This window comes from Colossoma macropomum, unplaced genomic scaffold (genome assembly GCF_904425465.1).
Source record: "Colossoma macropomum unplaced genomic scaffold, Colossoma_macropomum, whole genome shotgun sequence".
Taxonomy (NCBI): Eukaryota; Metazoa; Chordata; class Actinopteri; order Characiformes; family Serrasalmidae; genus Colossoma; species Colossoma macropomum.
Window position 1 is genome coordinate 23818612 of NW_023494799.1, and position 15088 is coordinate 23833699.

At 39.1% G+C, this 15088-nt stretch overlaps 1 protein-coding gene across 7 annotated transcripts in view; it reads right to left on the bottom strand.

The window, feature by feature from the left end:
• Positions 1–15088, bottom strand: part of arnt2 (aryl-hydrocarbon receptor nuclear translocator 2) — a 148581-nt gene that overhangs the window by 72819 nt on the left and 60674 nt on the right. For all 7 annotated transcript variants that reach the window (XM_036586039.1, XM_036586038.1, XM_036586037.1 and 4 more), the window contains one exon: positions 2783–2868. In XM_036586039.1, the coding sequence (XP_036441932.1) occupies positions 2783–2868 (86 nt within the window). The remainder of the gene's footprint in view (positions 1–2782; positions 2869–15088) is intronic.

Genomic DNA, 15088 nt, shown 5'->3' on the forward strand with positions numbered 1-15088 from the left:
CATAAAAGTCTATTAGCATATGGTTAATAATTAGGGAAAACAACTAATTGTGATTTATCAGACCAATTTTGTGACTGTGATTTAAATTCTGACCAGTTTTATATACGTTTTTCTGCCTTGAGGTTTGAATGCTGAATGTCGCGTTGTGCTGGTTAGTTGTGGATGTAATGTCACAGGCCATATTTGCTTGTGATTGGTCTAGCTCATCTACAAGCTCTATGTTATTAGCTTAAACTCCCTCACTTAAGATTTGGACAACGTTGTTGATAATGTTAGCTATAATAATAGTTGCAGATCTTGTGTTATGAAAATTGCACTCTTACAAAATGCAATTTCGATATAAAAATCATTCTATACGGGTGCAATTAGTCTGAAACTCATTAGACTCAAAAAAACATTTTGGAGGTCTCAAGTGGTGCAATCGTCTAATCATTAGGCTACTAATGTCAAGAGTTCGATCCTCGGTGATGCCACAGCCACCCATGGAGAGAGATTTATTTAATTAGAAATTGAACTACTTGTTTATTGGAATGTTTTTGAGATGTTTACTACATGCTATAGCTGCGCTATGAACTACCTGCTACCCGGTGCCAAAGATGGTAGGCAGCGCAGCACGGCACATCTCTTCTGGTGTGCCTTTAGCTGGCTGCAGTAGAATTTCTATGCTTGCACTAAACATATTACAACCTCTGACCAAAATATAAGATGCTGGGTCTACATCACCCTCTGGTGGAGTACAGTGTTCATACTCATAAATGTAGAGCACATGGTTATTCAATATGGGATCCTAAGTGATTAGAGAGAAGTAGGAGTGGGCATTATACAGTATACTGGTTGAAATTGTACAATGAGTTTTAACCGCTATACCAGTATGCCACAAATATCTGCAGATAATGTGACATATAAGCAATGCAAAATACTCTGATATTATCCCATTTAGCTGAGTGGCCAAAGTCATGGATGTTTCAGTCAAGTTTTAAATAAAAATGAAAACACAGCAGATCCTCAGTCACCTTCTGAAGTATACTCCATTGTACCTGAAGTAGTCCACTTTATTTTCTAAGCAGAACACATAAAGGAATTGCCGGTCGTCTTTAGGGGTGAGCTTTAGCATGGAACAGAGCCACCAGAGCGACCGCATCACTTCTGAAGTTGGCGTCTTAAACGAATTTCCTGTTCCATCTTAAAGGCGCAGCAGTTACATGCAGATACCTGTATAAGACCCAGAATATTACTTCTGCTCCACTTAAGGTGGGAAGAAAAATTCAAAGAAAAAGCTGGCAAATAAGAAGACGTAGAAATTACAGCACAAAACAACATTTAGCACCTTTGAAGCCAGTCCTCTGGCACTAGGGGAAGGAGTACTAACATACGCTTTTTTACTATATTGCACAATAAAAATATTTACTTTGGTTGGTAAAAATGGTTCTTCTTAAAGAGTGAAGCAACATCCCATTATGTTTAAGCATGATCATGCCGGAAATAGCCATTTTTAGATGGTAAATAGTGGCCATGAAGGGATGCACATGGACAGCAACAATGCTTAAAGAGGCCTTCAAGCTATCATCGATTGGAATTAACAAGCCCAAAGTGTGCCAAGAAAACACTCCCCACACCATTACACCACCTCCACCAGCCTGGACTGTTGACACAAGGCAGGCTGGGTCCATGGATATATGCTGCGTGCCTCAAGACTAATCTGACCAGGTTACATTTTTCCAGTCTTCAACTGTCCAGTTTTAGTGAGTCTGTGCCCACTGCAGCCTCAGCTTTCTGTTCTTGGCTGACAGAAGTGAAACCCAACATGGTCTGCTGTTGTAGCCCATCCGCCTCGAGGTTAAATGTGTTGAGCATTCCCAGATGCTTTTCTGCTCACCACAAGTGTACACAGTGTTTATCTGCCTTTCTGTCAGTTTGAACCCGTCTGGTCATTCTCATCAACAAGGCATTTCCATCTGCAGAACTGCTTCTCACTGGATTTTCCTCTATTGCACCATTTTGAGTAAACTCCCAGGAGATCAGCAGTTATAGAAATATTCAAACCAGCTTGTCTGGCACCAACAATCATACCAAGGTCAAAATCACTGAGATCACATTTTTTCCCAGTTCTAATGGTTGATGTGAACATTAACTGAAGCTGCTGAATCTGCATGGTTTTATGCAAAGTTTTTTATGCAATACTGCCACATGACTGGCTGATTAGATAATTGCATGAATGCGTAGGTGTACATTTTGTTCTAATAAAGTGCTCAGTAAGCGTACATACCAAAATCAAAAAACCTGAATTAATCTGTGATATACTTTTTTTTGGGTATACCAGCAATTACTAGAGGTAACCTCATTTGCACATCAAAATGTACTTATTTTCTCTTCATTTACATTCATGTAACTTTCATATTCACTTTCATATTCAAATATTCAAACATTCTGACTAATACTTAGTTGAAAATGCAGCCACTGCTTCTCTCAGTGGAAGCTGGTGATGAAATTGGCAACTGTGTTTAATCCGAGGAAATCAGGTGTTTGTCATGCTCAGGTTGGTACTGAAATATTGGAAGTAATAAACACATTCTGATAAGCTTATTTTGTCCACTCATGTAGCTATAACAAAATGCATTGCTTTTATTTATTGAACAAAATCATTCTTCAGGGTCAAATTTGTGGAAATATATGTGATTAATCACAATTAATTCCGCAAAATAATGTGATTAATCATGATTATTTTAATCGTTTCACAGGCTTCAGTATACTGATAACTGGGAGGCGGAGCTGCTGTAAATACCTGCTGGTGGCCAAGCCTTGATGTAGCCAGTGCAGTGCACCACCGCATACTGCGCTTCTCCTTCTTTAGACGGACCCAGACCATTCCTAAAGGAGCAAAACACACACACAAACACATGTTAGACACCTTTTAGGTCACAGAAGGATTACCCTTTCCCAAAATCCATTTTGAAATCGAGTGTGCGCTTCAAACAGCCTCAGAAGAGAGAAACGCGTCTTCAGACGTTTTCCCCCTAAAGCATTTTATCTTTCAGAGAAACACCGTTCCACAGCAAGCTCTCAATCCATCCTCCCCGCTTCATTCCACAGCCCGATACGAGTGAAAACAGACAGCGAGTCATCTGTCAAGCCAATACATCATATTTATGTAAATGCAGAAAAGTGGAAAAAAGTGCTCCAACTCATCCACTGGGCCACAAAAACTCACAGAAACGGTGGATTAAAGTTATAATGTTTGGTGCCGGTTGTGAAGTTGTAATATTTGGGGGAGGGGGAGAGTATAAGTCTGCATTAGAAGCGTTTAAAGCTGTTTAAAGCACGACACGATGTTTCAAATTCCTCACCGTGAAGCTGCGGAAGCTCCGTCTCAAGCAATTTAAAGTGACAGTTCAGTGAAAAATCCAATTGACAGTTCTCACCTTACGTCATCAGTCGATCAGTCAGGACATGTTTGGTGTCTGAAGTTTGCTTCTTTAGTTTTGCAGTAGAGCTACAAAGCTAATGTAGCTAGAATGAAGCTTAAGGACACCGATTAGCATTGTGTTAACTGAATGACTAAATCATCACACATACTATATGGACAATATGGACACATATAGTATTAGGACACACCTCAATCATTGCATTCAGGTGTTTCATTCAGTCCCATTGCCACAGGTGTATAAAATCAAGCACCTAGCCATGCAGTCTGCTTTTACAAACACTTGTGAAAGAATGGGTCACTGAATTCAAGCATGGTACTGTAATAGGATGCCACTGTTGCAACAAATCAGTTCACGAAATTTCTTTCCTCCTAGATATTCCACGATCAACTGTGAGTGATATTATTGAAAAGTGGAAGCGTTTAGGAATGACAGCAACTCAGACCACGTAAAGTTACAGAGCAGGTCGCCGACTGCTGAGGAGTATAGTGTTTAAAAGTTGCCAACAGTCTGCTGACTCAATAACTGCAGAGTTCAAACCTCCTCTGGCATCAAAATCAGTACAAAAACTGTGTGCTGGGAGCTTCATGGCATGGGTTTCCCTTACTGAGCAGCTGCATGGAAGCCTTCCATCACCAAGCAGAATGCCAAGCGTCAGATAGAGTGTTGTAAAGCTCACCACCACTGGACTCTGGAGCAGTGGACACATGTTCTATGGAGTGATGAATCACACTTCTTTATTTTATGTCTGGTGGAGGAGGGATAATGCTATGGGGTTGTTTTTCAGGGGTTGGCCTAGACCCCTTAGTTCCAGTGAAGGGAAATGGTGACACTTCAACATAAGACATTTTGGACAGTTGTATGCTTCCAACTTTGTAGGAACAGTTTGGGGAAGAACCTTTTCTGTTCCAGCATGACTGAGCCCCAGTGCACAAAGCAGGGTCCATAAAGGCCTGGCTGGGTGAGTTTGGTGTGGAAGAACTTGACTGGCCCTCACAGAACCCTGACTTCAACCCCATCAAACACCTTTGGGATGAACTGGAATGGAGATTGTGAGCCAGGCCCTCTCGTCCAATATCAGATCAGAGTCTGACCTCACAAATGCTCTTCTGGATGAATGGGCAAAAATTCCCACAGACACTCTCCAAAATCTTGTAGAAACTTTCCAGAAGAGTGGAAGCTGTTATAGCTGCAAAGAGGACCAACTCCATATTTATGCCTATGGATTTAGAATGGGATGTCATGAAAGCTCCTGCAGGTGTAATGTGTAGGTGTCCCATTATGTTTGTCCACATAGTGTATGTTAAACAACATCATGTTGTTCAGTAATGTCTAACAGGCTTGCTTTTGTGGTTTCTGAATGGCAATAAGATTCAGGCGTAAAGGTCACTATGCAGTGAAATGTGATTTGTCAGCATTTTGAAGCTTTAGTGGAATGACCAATATAACATTTCCTTCCCTTGATCTATATCTGTTCCTTGAAGTAGACCATGCGTTTCATTGCCTTCCTCATTTCTCATCGTGCCGTGCGTTCCAGTAGAAACCATCCGTAAGTTTTGTCTATGTTTGCAGATATCAGTGTGTCATACAGTGTCAGAAACCACATAAGCAACTCTGTCAGAGATTACTGTTTGAGGCAAATATTTGATGACTCAGGCAAGCAATACTGATTTTTTAGATTATTTTTCTTTGTATTTACCCTGTATTTCTGTATTTTCATATTTGATATATATTCTTATTTACATACAGTACATTTAGTATTACTGGTTAAATACGTTGGCATCTTCACCAGATCTTTCACTGTCATGAAATTTTAGCAGAAGTTTAACTACCACATAAATAATAACTTTTGGTTTGTTTTATGCCTCTAATAAAGTATATGTTTCATTTACTTTGCACACTGTACAAGCATAAGATATGTATGTGCATACAAACAATCATTCAGAGCAGCAGTTCTCAACTTTCTTTTACTCTAAGGCCCTCTCTCTATATTGCTGCCGTCGGAAGAAAACCTTGTATCTCCAAAATGTTAACTTTACAGGAGAAGGAAAAAACCTACTTTACTTTTAATGTAAGTCAATGGAATCAGACTTTTTTCCAAGTAATTTTGGGCTGTTTCTTTTGGTCCATTCTTCATGAAATTTACAAACAATGTAAAGAGCAACAGGTATTTTCAAACTGTGTCAAAAACTGAAAAATGACAAAAATGGAGATACAAGGTTTTCTTCCGACAGCAGCGATATAGTGGTCACTGCCACTCCTGCCTCTAACTTGGTCATTAATTTCATTCAATGGACGAGCCATGTCTTACCAGAACCTTGTCCATTTTGCTGGCTTTCTCTGCAACTAGCCATAATGCTGCAGTTTGGTCAAGCTGGTCAACCAGCTTGGTCATGCTATTTATAGTGGTTGACCAGCTTGGTCAAGGCTATCATGCTGGTCAACCAGCTTGATTATGCTGGGCATGCTTGTTGACCAGCTTGGTCAAGTTAAATATGCTGGTCTATAAGCTTGGAAAGCTAAATATGCTGGTCAACCAGCCTGGTCAAGCTAGAAATGCTGATCAACCAACTTGATCAAGCTAGAAATGCTTGTCGACCAACTTGGTCAAGCTAGTCATGCTGGTTGACCAGTTTGGTTATGCTGGTCATGCTGGTCTAAAAGCTTGGTAAAGCTAGTCATGCTGGTCAACCAGCTTGGTTATGCTGGTCATGCTAGTCTAAAAGCTTGGTTATGCTGATCACGCTGGTCAAACAGCTTGGTTATGCTGGTCAACCAGCCTGGTTAAGCTAGTCATGCTTGTTGACCAGCTTGGTTATGCTTGTCATCGTGGTCTAAAAGCTTGGTCAAGCTAGTTATGCTGGTTGACCAGCTTGGTTATGCTGGTCTAAAAGCTTGGTCAAGCTAATCATGCTGGTCTATAAGCTTGGCCAAGCTGTAAATGCTGGGCGACCAGCTTGGTCAAGCTAAAAACGCTGGTTGACCAACTTGGTCAAGCTAGTCATGCCAGTCTACCAGCTTGGTCAAGCTAAAAATGCTGGTTGACCAACTTGGTCAAGCTAGTCATGCCGGTCTAAAAGCTTGGTCAAGCTAGTCATGCTTGTTGACCAGCTTGGTTTTGCTGGTCTACTAGCTCGGTCAAGCTAAAAATGCTGTTTGACCACCTTAGTTACGCAGGTCATGCCAGTCTAAAAGCTTGGTCAAGCTAGTCATGCTGGTCGACCAGCTTGGTTGACTAGCTTGGTTATGCTGGTCATGCTGGTCTACAGGCTTGGTCAAGCTAATCATGCTGGTCTATAATCTTGTTCAAGCTAGAAATACTAACTGACCTGCCTAGTTAAGCTCCTCATGCTAGTCAACCAACTTGATTATGCTGGTCATGCTGGTTGACCAGCTTGGTCAAGCTAGAAATTCTGGTTGACTAACTCGGTCAAGCTGTACACCTTCAGCAGGAAGGTAACTCATTAACGGAATCGTAATTTTTTGGCACTTTCAATTACATTTTAGTGACATCTACCATTATTAAACAAAATATGGTAGAATTACTTATTAGGGATATTTCTGAAAATGTTTCTGCAGCCCCCACAGCGCCCACAGTGTGAGAACTGCTAGCATATAGATACATGGAATCATGTGGAGTAAATCAAGCAAAACTTACATGCCTCAGGGTCTGAATAGATACAAAGAAACACAACTCACTGCCCTCTAAACGTCTAATAGCACCAAATTAAATGACGTGACAGTGAATCCTATTTCTGCTTCCTTTTTATACATGATTTTGTCTAGGATGCAGCCGATTCACATTAGGCTTGTTGCAACACACTATAATTGTGAAAACTAATAAGTGCAATCATCTCAAATAACTGTGATCAAGTAATTGTGTTATAACTGTGACAGGCCTACCTCTTAGCTGCAGTGCAAAACTAACTTCAGACACCAAACAGGACTATATTTGGGTTAAAAGAGGTGGAAACTGTGTAAATTAGATATTTTTTGCTGCACTATCGCTTTAATTTGTTTCTCACAGCATAACATCCATTATTTATCAATTATTCATTATTCAATTATTCATATTTTCATAGCAGGTCTGCTGATATATATCTAAACTGACATAACATCCATACAAGCAAAATTCAATTTACATTTCATTTAGGCTCTAAAAGCATCCTGATAATAGCTTTAAGCTACAGCATGGTCAGTGGAGCCCCACTATTAAAAAGCTTTTCCTGGTTCAGGCCTCGTGTTAATTTGTGTGAAGAAAACCAGCTGACAAGGAACATCTGACCCAGATGAAGCTGCATTCCTGAGTAGACATGGTCTTCAAAAAACAGTCCAGTTTGTGTGACATATGGGGCGGTTGAACATGAGAGGTTAAAAGGGCAAATTCAGAGAAGACAAAAACGAAACCCCTGCTGCTCAGTTCTCAGCAACATCTTTCCAGGAAAGCACTTATAGAAAAGCAGAAATGAGCCAAACAATCCATTTAAAGGAGCATTTCAGCGTTTCTCAACGTAATCCTCTATCTGCTGCATCGATAGCATGCGGGCTCGTACCACAAACCATCATTTTGATGCTTTTCCCGGTACTCAGATAAGCGCAGAAAACCCTTGATGCAAAACATACTTATAACAGAGGGCACAGGGCTGATGCTGCATTCCATCAGCGAAACGCACAATGTGAGTTTCTGTAGAACACTTCATAGATTCTTCACACAGTATCTGAAAATTAAGCTGCAAATATGTATAATTGGTTCTCTCAGAGATGGACTAGTCTTTCAGAGGGAGGAACTTGCAGTAATTCATTACCAGTGTAGTGGTGCAGGTGGAGTTTCCACCAGCTCCTGCCTGATCACCATGGATACTACAAAGAAAAAGTGATTATAATTACTTTTTATTGTGCTGGTCAAGTGCTTTAAAGCTGGATAAGACCTCCTAAGAACAAGTTTTGTTAGAGTGTAATATATGTAGCTTTGAATTAACATTTCAAAAAGCCATAACATTAAAACCACCTCCTTGTTTCTACACTCATTACCCATTTAAACAGCTCCACTGACCATATAGGAGCACTTTGTAGTTCTACAGTTACAGACTGTAGTCCATCTGTTTCTCTGCATACTTTGTTAGCCCCCTTTCACCTTGTTTTCTTTGTCCACTCACTGTCCACTCTATTAGATACTCCTTCCTTGTTGGTCCACCTTGTAGATGTAAAGTCAGAGACGACAGCCCATCTGCTGCTGCACAGTTTGTGATGGTCACAGGATGCTGTTAGCTGGACAGTTTTGGTTCTCAGTCCAGTAGTGACACTGAGGTGTTTGAAGACACCAGCAGCACTGCTGTGTCTGATCCACTCACACCAGCGCAACACACACTAACACGCCACCATCATGTCAGTGTCACTGCAGTACTGAGAATGATCCACCACCCAAATAATACCTGGTGGTCGTGGCCATTGAGGAACAAGTAACAAAGTATGCAGAAAAACAGATGGACTACAGTCTGTAACTGTAGAACTACATAGTGCTCCTATATGGTCAGTGGAGCTGATAAAATGGACAATAAGTGTAGATACAAGAAGGTGGCTTTAATGTTATGAGCAGTCAATATGATGTGGTAGCCAATAGAATCTATGTACTGTCATAAACAGATTTTTTTATATGAATAGTTTGAACACCCCTGTTATATTACATGTTGTGTTGATTTTCTAAGAAAAAATAAGTTCAACAGCTCAACAAGACTCTTAACACTCTGACTATTCTGTATACAAGTGTATGTAAAAGTTTGGGCATCTAAACTTATGGTTGATTGCCAGAATTTAACATGCTGGGGGAAATAAATAATAAAATGTGGCCTAATGCAAAAGTTATGGCACATTTTATACTGTATAAAATATGTTTAATTCAGCAAATAAATATCAATTGTGCACTAAAATGTGCAGAAAATGTCATATTCAAGTGTGTTCCCTGTACAGCCCATGTGTCAAACACAAGGCCCACCACACAATCCTATTCGGCCTGCAAAAGTATTTTAATTTTCTATTAATATTAGCTCGTTTCACAATGTGCCAGCATGCACTGCAAGGTAATGTGCTCCAACTCTCTTACCCCAACAACAGTCTATAAGACCTCAATTCTACACAGTTCTGCGAATGCATTTCAAAAAAAAATTTAAAATGCATTTCAGCTGCAGTTCAACCAATACAAACACTTAACCTTAGCTCAGCAGCTCAGAAACTGAGCCCAATTCTTAATGAACTTGCAGCAAAGAAAGGATGTCAGGTGTCTAGTTCAAGCAGATAGTTAGATTTAAAAGACAGTGCACCTAAAGACATTTACGTTTTGAATATTTCAAGTGTCCATGTAATATTTCAAGGTCTACTACAAGTGTCTGTATTTTACTGTTGGAGTTCTTGCATATTTTAAATAAACAATGGACAGTTGAGGTTACAGCACAACATTTATTAAAAATTAAAAAAATATATATTATTTTTTTTTTTTTTCTCTGTCCCACAAATTTGATGAGATTTTTAATGTTGCCCTTTTACTGGTTGAGCTAACTTATTTTCCATATGACTAAGTATACTAATGGCCTTTAAATGTAAACTATATCTGACCCATCTAGTTTACATTTCATCCCACTATAAGAAATGCCGAAGAGAAAATATTGTATACTGGAATGAAAAAACAATGGAACACAGTGTCACTGATGCAAAGAATCATTTTTTCCTTGTGTCTGTGGTCATTTCCATGACCTAAACCTTCACTTTAGCCACACTTAAGTGGTGCTTCACATGTAAACAAGACAAGCATGGTTTAACAATCACTTAGTTGATGCCTTATTTGAATACCTGAATAAGTAAACAGTGAGGAGTTTAGACATCCATATATTCTAATAACCTCCATCCTGTTGCTGTTAACCATCTACCACTATAGTGTGAAGGTACTGAACTCATTACCCACCATGTTCAAGGTATACAACTGTCACTGGGGCAGTACCCCTCTTGTCACTGCGGTGCTATCCTCAAAGTTACATCTCAGTACCTTTAATCAGGGAACATAATTATATCATAATCCATTGAAATGATATTTTCTAAGCTGTACTGACTCCACACACCCCGTCTCATCTCCAGGCTTTTTATTTTATTGTTCTGTTTTAAAACATCAGGTCATGAAAAGGTACAAATATGTTGTACTGTTGTACCTTTGAGGGCACATTTACATTGTTTGTAACTTGAAGAACGAGTACAGTACATTGATTTAGAAGAGTTTAAAATTCTATGTCATTACTGTCAGAACTAAACCTCTAACCTGCAAAATGCTAACTTTCACAGGGAAGAAAAAACACAGTTATAAGCATAGAATAATAAATTTAAAACCAATATATAAGCATTTACTAACAGCTTAGGCCAGTAATTACAAGATAGTATAACATGTTTTATGAAGTAAATGACGCTGTATCGACACCAAGGCCTGCGGGGATGGCCAGTCACTCCATTTATAACACTGTTATGAAGGATGGTTTCAAAGTATTGGAGCAGAGGTCTAGTTAAGAACCCATTTCTCCTTAGTTACTGTTGCCAACCAACCATATAATCAAAGATGTACATGGCAGTTCTGTGAAGATTTGCTCATTATATCAGACAGAAATAGAACAACTGAATGTCAGGATCAAGGCCGTTACGCACCAAACATGATTTATTCAGACGACAGTAAATTAATTGCATTTTTTCGGACAAGACTTTATAGTATTCGCCCTCTGTTCGGTTTTTATAAACTTTTGCCAGCGACACGAATGAACTGACCAATCACGGTCGCCTCTGCTGACAAACAAGACGACAGAGCAGGTGTGTTCCAGCAAACAGACCTTTTTCACAAAGGATCAGAATCTCCGAAAGCAGCTCAAACTGGACTCAAACTGGACAACAGACAGTAGCACAGCGTCACCATCTGCTGATTCTGCTTGGAGCAAAGAATCAAATCTTTTTTGCACTTAAAGGGAACCCTGTCTGTTAAGACATCTAGACCCCAAAATGGCGTACATGTCCAACACTGTTGTAATATATTGTATAAACCAATCAAAATACTTTATTTATTGATAAAAATCGACAAAATCCTTTTACTAGTTCATACCTATAAATGGTGGTTCTTCAAGGGTTCTTTAGTAAAGAAAATGGTTCTATAGAACCATAAATACTCAAAGAACCCTTTGAATTATGAAAAAGTTCTTCAGATTGATGGAGAATGTGCTGTAAACAGTTCTATGCAGCACCAAAAGGGTTCCGCTACTGCAGCAAGCCTGACATTGTAACAACATAAGAACGCTTTTTGGTGCTAAACAGAACCCCTTTCAAGAAGGTTCTAGATATATATAGAACCATCTACAGCACATTCTCCATCAATCTGAAGAACCATTTCACAATGCCAAGAACCCTTTAATTATGCAAAGGGTTCTCTGAGTGTTCATGGTTCTATACAGAATTATTTATTTACTGAAGAACCCTTGAAGAACCACCATTTTTATGCTGCACCATAGGATTCTTATATTGTTAAGATGTAGGTGTGTTGCAATAGCAGAACGCTTTTTGGTGCTATATAGAACCTTTTTCAAAAAGGTTCTACATAGAACAACCTGCAGCACATTCTCCATCAATGTGAAGAACTGTTTCATGATGCCAAGAACCCTTTGATCATACAAAGGGTTCATTGTATGAATAGTTCTATACAGAACCATTTCCTTTACTAAAGAACCCTTGAAGAACAAACATTTTTAAGCGTGTAAGCTGCCATTTTTGTTGCCTCATCAAATGGTTGCTCTCTCTCTCGTCCACTGCAAGGAACAGTGAGCTGAATCTCTCATTGCACTTGACTGTATCATTCAGCCATTCCAACTTTAACTAGAGCGTGACGTTCCTCAAGAGAAGAGCGTGTTTAGAGTTGTGATGAAATAAAATCACATCCCAATATTATGCATTTTCAAGACATTTTTCACAATTCACTCTGTGTGTAACAGCTTTGAATCTACACAAAACACAGAATGAAATAAAAAAAGAATATCAGTGATGCTATGATTAAGGAACATACTGTGTTTTTCATATTCTTGTGGTCATCAAGCTTCTGTATGTCTTGCCTGTGGTCACAGAGGGTGGAAATCACATCCAAGACCAGATAAACTAAAAAAAATATTAGCACTGGGTGTGGTAATGTAATTATGCTTATTTCAATTATGACCTTAATCAGATTAGGATAATCAGGCCAGTCATTTACACAACTGCATGATCATTATCATCATAATCAGATTAATATCAGTCAGCGTGGGTTATTATAACAGTGCAAATGTGTTAGCTTTGGCTGCAAAACAATTTTCATCTGAAGTCCATGGTGTGGGAAAGAGGTATAATACACTGAAAAAGTGCTGCATTGGATTTCTACATGAATAAAATATATCAGAACTATATAAACTATACTATATATAAATAAAACAATGTCCTTCAGTTGACTCGCTTTTGGCAATAATCATGTTAAAGTAGCATATTTCATTAACATGAAAATATTGTACGGATTTGCATCATTTGCACTGTAAAGAAACACAGATATACGGTTGTATGCAAAAGTTTGGGCGCCCCAGCTCAAATAGCATACTTCCCAAATGCAAAGAAGTTTCTCTCCAGAGAACAGACATTTTAATGCATAATTACTGTTTGTTTGCTGAATTTAATATATTGGGGAAAAAAACATAATCTGTGGCCTGTGCAAAAGTTATAGCACCTGTTATATCTTGTATTTTATAATTTTCTGTCAAACTCAGCCAATTGTGCACTAAAATTTGCATGAAAATTCCACATTTAAAGGTGTCATAGAATGGAAAACCGTATTTACATTGGCACTGTTGTATAAGGAGAGTTCAGTACATGGAACTCACACACCGTGAACCTCAAACACTGGTGTCTCCTCCTTCAAATATAAGTCATGCATTTGTAAAAGAGGATGGTAAAATGGGCCAACTCCAAAATCAAAGTCTTATGTAACAGTCTTGACTCATAAATATTTACTCCCCCAAAATTTACATACACATGCCCATGTTGTAGCCCAGCAGGAAACAATGGCAAAGGAGCAACAGCAATAAAAATGGCAAACTAAATGCAGAAATTGTATCATTCCAGGCTGTGAAGGGATATCAGCACTTTTTATCCCCTTCCCAAAATACCGAACTGCCAAAAGGATGATGTTAATCTATAAATGAGGCTGAAGTTGGCTTCCTGTTCGCCAGCTTCTACACTGAATGTTCCATTCCACCTTAAATGCTACAGCTTATTCAAGTGCCAGAGTGTAAATGCGGCACCATTTAAGGTGGAACGGAAAATCTGCGAAACAAGCTGGCGAATAGGAAGCGAACTTCAGCTCCCACATCTTTAACAGGATACCGGACAGCTTTAATACAGAGTTGTTAGTTTGCATGTTTCACGCTGGGCAGTCTCTCAGAGCTTGGACAATATCAAGCAGCTTCACTCAGCGTTTGGCATTGAAGAGACTGAAAAGACTGAAGAGATTAGAGGGGCAGTTCCACCTTTACTAGCATCACAACCCCGACAGCAGCCTGTAAGCAGCCATGCTGTGTGATTTTATCCACTTTTTGACGGTTGAAGCAGATTATCTTAAACTAGAGGTTCTCAGTGAGATAACAGCTTTGATTTACTTTGTGTTGCTGTCAAGATTGAAAGCAAGTAGCTACCACAGGTAACATTAGTTACTAGCAAGCTGTAAGTAACTAGCATAGTTAAGTAAACAGCATGACAACCAAGCTAATTTACACAAATGTTTATTTTATTTTCCTGCCTGTGTCCATTTCGACATGTTGCAGATTATTCATGAGCACCCCAAAAAAGGGAAAACAGCTTGTTTCATTCTAGGGCCAAATCATAGGGCTGTAAATGGGTGCGTAAAACCACATCAGGGCATTTTTTACCCTGACCAAAGTCACCTTCTATGTAGACATCAGAGAACAATTTACAATACTGAATAAATGCACTCTATGGCATCTTTAAGTGCCACACTTTTTCACTTAGAAAACCAACAAAACGTGCCATTTGTCTGGGGACATTCAAACTTTTGCATGCAGCTGTGTATGTATAAAGATATAAATGAAAGCAGGTTCTGAGTCTGTGTGAAGTAGTGACAGCACATACTGTTCCAAACCTCCTGCTGACTTTCTGCTTCATGCAATATGTGGTCAGTATGCTCAACTGAAACACATAATTTATGAGAATCCATAAGCGAGGTCCACCTGGCTCCTCTATTTCAAAGAGAAGCAGCATGTCTGATCAGGACTGATTAAAACATAGACCTGCATACATATTTAATGCAAAACATGCATTCTTTTCAAATTATTAGGCAACATAAGCAGGCCTGCCACAATTATTACGTAATGGCCTGATTGCAACAGCAGACTGCAATTATTTTCCACAGTTGTTAGCGCTCATAAACATATGTCTACATCAGAGAGAGAGATTGATGTGGCATGTAAACATTGTTAAAGATTTAAAATGTACCATTCACTCCTCAGTCCATATATGGAAACCAAGCAGCCCATTTAGAATTCCCTGTTTTTGTAATGTCACGAAAACCATCACTTATATGTATATCTGCATATTCAGTTTACAGCAGTTTAGCCCCG